The 6,886-nt window shown below is 40.5% G+C and overlaps 1 protein-coding gene across 1 annotated transcript in view; it reads left to right on the top strand.

Annotated features, from left to right (window-relative positions):
- Positions 1-892: 892 nt before the first annotated feature.
- LOC106126505 (uncharacterized) overlaps positions 893-6,886 on the top strand; it is a 13,099-nt gene continuing 7,105 nt past the window's right edge. Inside the window, exons 1-7 of the mRNA XM_013324215.1 lie at positions 893-938; positions 3,470-3,848; positions 3,921-4,090; positions 4,200-4,807; positions 4,926-6,450; positions 6,547-6,658; positions 6,783-6,874. Of these exons, the coding sequence (XP_013179669.1) occupies positions 893-938; positions 3,470-3,848; positions 3,921-4,090; positions 4,200-4,807; positions 4,926-6,450; positions 6,547-6,658; positions 6,783-6,874 (2,932 nt within the window). The remainder of the gene's footprint in view (positions 939-3,469; positions 3,849-3,920; positions 4,091-4,199; positions 4,808-4,925; positions 6,451-6,546; positions 6,659-6,782; positions 6,875-6,886) is intronic.

The following is a 6,886-nucleotide window of genomic DNA, read 5'->3' as shown; positions in this document are numbered from 1 at the left end:
ATAATATTATTGACTTTATTACATCTCAGGGATTCATTCTGACCGAGAGGCTATTATATTGTAATTAAATTAAAATAGATTACTTTTATTTGTTGTGTATGATAAAGCTTAGAAGCCAAATTGAAGGATTATTTCAGGCTTCCAAACCTCGTTGTAGTACTTTCTAATACAAAAGTTTGCCGCCTTTTGGAATGCTTTGCTGATTTTTGTTGTTTCATTTTATCAACCTGTTGCCATAATAAATGTATCTTAATGCCTTTTAAATAAATAAATAAATACATCACATTAATATGCATCTTCTGTTGGTAGCTTCAAAATAAATTTTATGCGTCGTACTTTAATCCGCGCAGTTCGCGGCGAGCACACTAGAGAGCGACAGGATCGTGCGGGTCAAGTGTGCAGCTAAATGACTTCCATTTTACATACTAAAGTTGTGCCAATTTAAAAAAGTTTCATTAATTGGCAGCCGAAATACCACAAAAATATAACCTAGCAAAACTGACAGGAGAACCTTTTCACTATATTACTTGAAGTTTTACGGTATGATGTTTTAGAATAGTTGAGACTTTTAGAAAAACATTTAAAACATCTTGCTTGTTTCTCTCGAAATTACGTTATATTTGCACCATTAATATAATACAAAACCTCATAAAGAAAAAATTGTACTCCACAGAAGTCACAAAACACGAATCTCTCTTTACAAATTTGTGAATTAATGTACAAAGCAAATAAGCGAATACAAATATTCAAGTCCGGTGCGCCGCGCCGCCGCAACCTCAGCAAATTGCTTATTATTATTTTATTAAAGACGTAATAACTCGTTAATCTGTATTGCAGTAAGATATTGCTTCCGCTAAAGAGAACCGCAAATTAGTGCGCATGGGGTAGGACTATGGAACGAATATTAATTAATTTCGCAGCTGAGGACGAGGAGGCCCGTAATTACTACACTCTTATTAAACTTCCCTTCCTCTGCCCCGCCTCTACCCCCGAGGGCATGAGTGGATTATACTAATTGCATACATAATTTACAAGTATCTATTTAATATTTGCTTTTCATGTTTTAAAGTGTCTGGAGCCGGTGACAAGTTAACCGTTTATTAAAATTTCCAACATGAATACATTTTCAATGACAAGTTTCAAGTAAAAACCAACTTTATAGGTATAGTTGAAGTCAAGTCGTCGAACATCATTTTACTGGCATGCTAAATGTTTTTCGTTGTTTTAAGAAAATAAAAGAAAGAATCTCTGCTTCTATTTCACAAATTGATAGTAAAAACACTTAAGCTTTGAAATTCCGGACCACTTTATACTGAAATAAGGCGGATGTAAAAACTGAAGGCGAGCTTACGAGGGCCGGCGAGCTTTAAGCACCGAGTTTATTGAACCGTTGCTAGATATTAAGCTTTCTTTGAGGAAATTTCCTTTGGTAGCGTTCACGAGAACGATCGCAGCTCTCTTTGCTTTAAGTTTCCGTTTTAAAGAAACTTTATAGATATTAATTACAGGATAAATTGAAGCATCTCTTTAAAATGCATCAAGTTTTGCTTGAATTATTTTATCTTAGGTTTATAGGAACAAGTCTAGAAAATGCTGATGAATATAACGGCTACAGATCAGCAATGGTTTTTTTTTTCTTGAAAGTGAGAACTTCATTAAGATATCATCTCGGTAATAGCGCCTTAGACTTTGGTAGAAACTGAACGTAAATTTAATCTAGTTTTGTTTTAAGTTTTCGTGGTGTACATACAATCAGTAACATCTACTCTAAAACGGTATCCGATTCAAGTCAAAATGAAAAATGTGCAACATTAGTACGCGTATTCGTTCCCTGTCGGGTTGCAGTTGGATCTCGCTTGATTTACGACCAGCACCAAAAGTCGAGCGACTGACGAGGCATGAGCCCAGGGAGCGCCGGGACGTGACTCCGCGCGGAGTCAAGCGGAACTGCAGAGTTGCAGTAAACGGTATCTTGGCTGACGTCGCGTCAGCGCTGTGTCGAGCGCACGGGCGCGGTGCGGCGCGGGGCGGCGGTGCACGCTGCGCTGCGATACTGATTGATCTTCAACACGCGCGAGGCGCTTCGTATGCGGCGGGCGTTGTGTGATCGCTATTACGCTGTAATACAGCTCTTTAACCTTTGTAAATTCAAGATGAATTTTAAAAGTAGTACCTCTGCGTACATTATACTATTTTGTAATTGAAAACAACTCGAGTAGGTATTTATATAATATTAATGGAACACTTCTACATTTTGTGTTTGGAAATAAAATCAATTTAAGTTGTTACAACGATTGTTTTAGTAAGCAGATGATTGACGATATATGTATCTAATAAGAGAATAAGTAAAAATATAAATACTTTTATCAAAACATTACACTTAAAGCAGACAAAATGCTAACGTTAATTAAATGGTAAATCTTCAAAGCTAAGCTCTACATATAAAAAGAAAATCTACACATATACACTAATCTTATTCAGGAGCATTTAAACTTACTCAAACATCCATTAACCATTGAACAGCCGATCGCGTGGAGTGGCGGCGCGAGATTTTCACAAGTGTGGACTTAACTCGCTTCGAGCTGACGCTGCCAAGAAGTCGGACCTCCTTCGACCACAGAGTACAGCAGACAATAAAATTCAAGTAATAATTTGCAAACAATACATATATATATACATTGTGTGTTTACGTCTTGTTATACTAGAAGGTATGGCGACTTTATATTTTATCATAAACAGTTTACAGGTTATTGTTTATTGTTACTTAAATCAACAATGATATACAGATTAGTTCAACAAATGTAACGAGTGTTTTTGCCAATGGCGTTTGGAAAATCTTTCTGTGCATCCTCTCCTCCGTCGATTAAAGGTAGGCAAGACATATGCAATTGCGTATGTCTATGGGCAACGGTCACTTCGCTATTTCAGCAATTTCAGGTGGCCGCTCACTGGTTTGCCGCCTTATGATATAAAAAATAAATAAAAATAATCGTGTGGAGAACTTCATGCAATATTATTGCTACTCTGTGGCACCGGTCTAATTGAACTAGTCCTAGTCGGTAATTGGAGATCGCGGGGCGGGGGCGGGGACGGCTAGTGGCGAGGGGAAGGGCAGGTTCTCGGCTCCTTTACCATCCGAACGATCTTAATTATCGGAATGTGCTATTTCCCCGAGCTACAGTATTGAGGAGTTAACGAGGCCGGCGACTTGCGGTAACAAAGGTCGCCCGATTTCTTTCTCACGAAAAAGAAAAGTCAGTTCTTTTATAGCGTCCCTTTGCAGTTTCACGGCGCGCCGATCAAACGGTCTTAATTAGAAAATTTATTTACAAGGAGTAGACGTTAAATTGGCAGACGTAATGAGGTTTTATTAACACGAATATTGAACATAGAAAACAAGTGATTTCAAATATTGTGTCGTGTTATGGAAATTCAGTTTTCGTAAAATAACTAATATTTTTATTTTCAGATTGTCTTCATCTGCAACTGTACAGAGACCCCAAAGACCGCTACAAAAAGGGTCAAACCAAAGCGTCCCTCTCGTTGCAGCACTTCCTGGGCTTCGAGTCGGGCTTTACGCTGGACAAGGAGTCCAACACCATCGCTATCATTTGCCAGGACGTCATCGTTGTACTTGCGTTCGAGACTCGCGAGAGGCTCATATCGTGGCAAGTAAAGGTGGGAGGCCAGCTTGGATCCTCGAGGGAATACCTGGTGATGGTGGGCGGCGGGGCGACGCGCAAACTGCCCGCTGGGCCAGCCAGGCTGCACCTCCAAGGCAGAAGGTTTGCGCTCACTAGCGGCGTACCGCCTCGCCTGCTGGGGCTCTGGGAAATCGGACAGCTGAGGTAAGATTACAACCTAAGTAATTCATTTATCTTATGAATAGTTTTATCTACCCTCTCTATATGTCTTGGCAGACGATACGGAGTGGCAGAGGGCCGGTTTTGCTTCGAAGGCGGCTCACACTGCGGCAAGGGAGAGGGACTGCACCTGCTTATCACAGACCAAGCGCAAGATATCACAGACGCATTCGACCAGGCTGCGCACGGCAACCTGTCGCAACAACGTCCTGCTGCGTCCAGAACCGGTTTCGTATATTTAATTTCTAAAACTTTAATTTATATTCTTATAACAAAAAAAGTTTGTTCTTAACTAAAAAGGCAAAAGTCTCATATTTTCATTTTCTCTACTTTTAGGCGCCGAACGTAGCTGTAAATCTCGATCGAACACACGGTTATCTGATCAAAATGCTGGCGATCAGTCCATGCCGGATTCCGCCAGTGGTATTTACGAGGAAAATTTTTTCGGTGAAGATTGCGGAGATCCCCCACAGTCCTGGCCGTCCGATGAGAGACGCGGATTGACTGAGCAGGAGTTAAAAGCGGAAATACAAATGAGCGCCGAGCCACCGTGGACGGGCGCGGACCATGTGACCTTAGAACGCTGCAACACTTGTATATCAAAGCTTGGCGTGATGACGCGGTCGTCGACGGTGGCGCTCACGCCAAATACAAACTTCAATCCTGCTTGGACGATGGAATGTGTTCCTGAGAGCAATTCCGACAACTCTTCGCACAGCACCGAATATTTGACACCAAAAACCATCAGAAAAAATATAGAAACATGTCATTGCCAGGATAGACCACCACAGCGACCACCGAAACCACCACAGTTCGATCAAAAGAGACCACCGGCCCCTTTACCTTTACAGAGTTGTGGGTGTAACGCCAATGATAATATTTCCACAAATAATAAAGTGGGCCCCTATGAAAATTATGATGTTCCTAAAACCACTCATGCTGAGGTAAGTTACTTAAATATCACTTAGCATGTTGCTTTATATATTTAGGTACGATCCATACTTAAATTATTTTTTATATTTACTTTGTAAGTACGAAATCAAAGACGTAAATCGTTTTCAGACCGACAATGCTGAGTATTACGATACCCCTAAAAGATTAAAACAAGCCTTAGTAGAAGATTTATTCCAAGTGACAAATAAATCCTCACCCGGTAACCTCGTTTTAAAGAAAAGGTGCGGATGTATTTTAAAGTTTGGTTCAAAGAAGAAGCCACTTATCGTTGAATGTGAAGAAAACTTACAACCTGTAGAATGTCCTTGTCTGAAAGTCACCAGCTGGGCGAATAATTTAATTAGTCTTCCCTATTGTAACAAAAGTTCTAACAGCGACAGGGTGAGCACAGAAGTAGCAGAAAGCAATAGGACGGAAGACGCTGCAATATACGCAACTGTAGATGTATCCCGTAAAACTAACCGTCAAAGTGCAACAACTGATAAAGAATGTTCACATGACTGTTGCAATGAACCAGGATTACTTAATTATCAAAATATAGAACCTAAGGATGATAAACAGTTTGAGGGTCCGTACGCAAATTACGAGAACCTCGAGTTTGCACTTTCTTTAGAATTTTACGAGAACGCGAAAGATTTATTGAAAAAAGCAGGAGTTACACAGAGCGAACTAGATGCATTAAGTGCTAACATTGATGTCGCGGTGACAACACAACCAAAGAAATCTCGTGTGTGTACAAAATGTGTGCATAATCCACAAATTTTATCCAACGAACAAATGAAAAGAAATAAAAGTGATGAATATTTATTAATGGAACCGCCAAGAGAAGTAAAATGTGAGATAGTCAGGGGAACTAATTCTGGATACACTCCGATGTCTCCTAATCCTAATTGGTCACAGAGCTTGAAACATCCAATACAAAGATTACATAGAGCAGAGATAGAGAAATCTATAAGTATTCCTACTCTGAGCGGTACCACTGGACATAACACACGAGTGCAGATTATTAACAACAACAAAGAAGCCATGCAAAAACGATCTAGTTCTGTTGATTCAGCTAGATTACTGGAAGATTTAAAAGAATTTGACAGCAGTATCGGCAGCCACGCGACTTCTTCCTCGTTGGAAACATTAAGAAACATGGCTATTGATAATCGAATATCATCGCCCTGCGATAACGAAAGGGAATGTTACGACTGCTGTAAATCCTCTAGCTCAGAAAACAAAACCTCGGAGGAGAATTCCTCAAAAGAAATCCCGCATCTTCGTAACAAGCACATGGACAATGCTCAAATCAAAAGATCTTCAAGTGTGCCATGCAAGTCCGGTGGTAACAGAGATTCGTCTAGTTCGAATGACTCCGGCGTGTCCAGTTGTTCACTGAAGCACGGCGGCGGAGAATTCCAAGAATTTGAAATGCCCATGACATCAGTACACTCACGCTATCATTATATGGTTCATAAGAAAATGAGAGGCAACCTGACCGGATGTTTGCATTCGTCATTGCCAAGAAAATCAAAGTCGTCAGACCCTCTCAGGGATCTCTCGATACAAGTACATAAAGCCTCTGTTCCTGCCAAATCTTCATCTGCCGAGGCAGAAGTACCTGTCCTACCACCAAAGCAGTTCAAAGGTAGCAAACCCTTATTTTCATTTTTTTTCTTCCAGGATTAGAGACTGCTTAAAAAATTTTACTACACAGTTAACTTTTTAATTCAATATTTTTTAGGCGTAATGGACACGCACAGCACGTCAAGTGGCACGTCCGACATGTCGGACTACATCGAAACGCTCTCGTTAACGTCATCCCATTCATCTTCCGATACCCCGAGCGCTCTGAGGTATGTGTCCTTACTTTTTATTATCTATTATCCATATTCTATTCTTATATACTGTAATATAATTCCTTTAACATCTGCATAATTCTTTTGCTTATCAAACATATTTATGATTGTTACTTGTCAGATTGAGCCGTCAGCCGACGAGCACTCTGCGGCCGCGCTCCGGCAAGGAGTACCACAACCGCGACCCCTTTCTCTCCTCCATGTACAGGACTGGCAAAGACCTCA

This window comes from Papilio xuthus, unplaced genomic scaffold, assembly GCF_000836235.2.
Source record: "Papilio xuthus unplaced genomic scaffold, Pxut_1.1 DF824992.1, whole genome shotgun sequence".
NCBI classification, from domain to species: Eukaryota; Metazoa; Arthropoda; class Insecta; order Lepidoptera; family Papilionidae; genus Papilio; species Papilio xuthus.
Note: the sequence above shows the minus strand (reverse complement) of the source record. Positions and strands in the feature narration are given on the sequence as shown.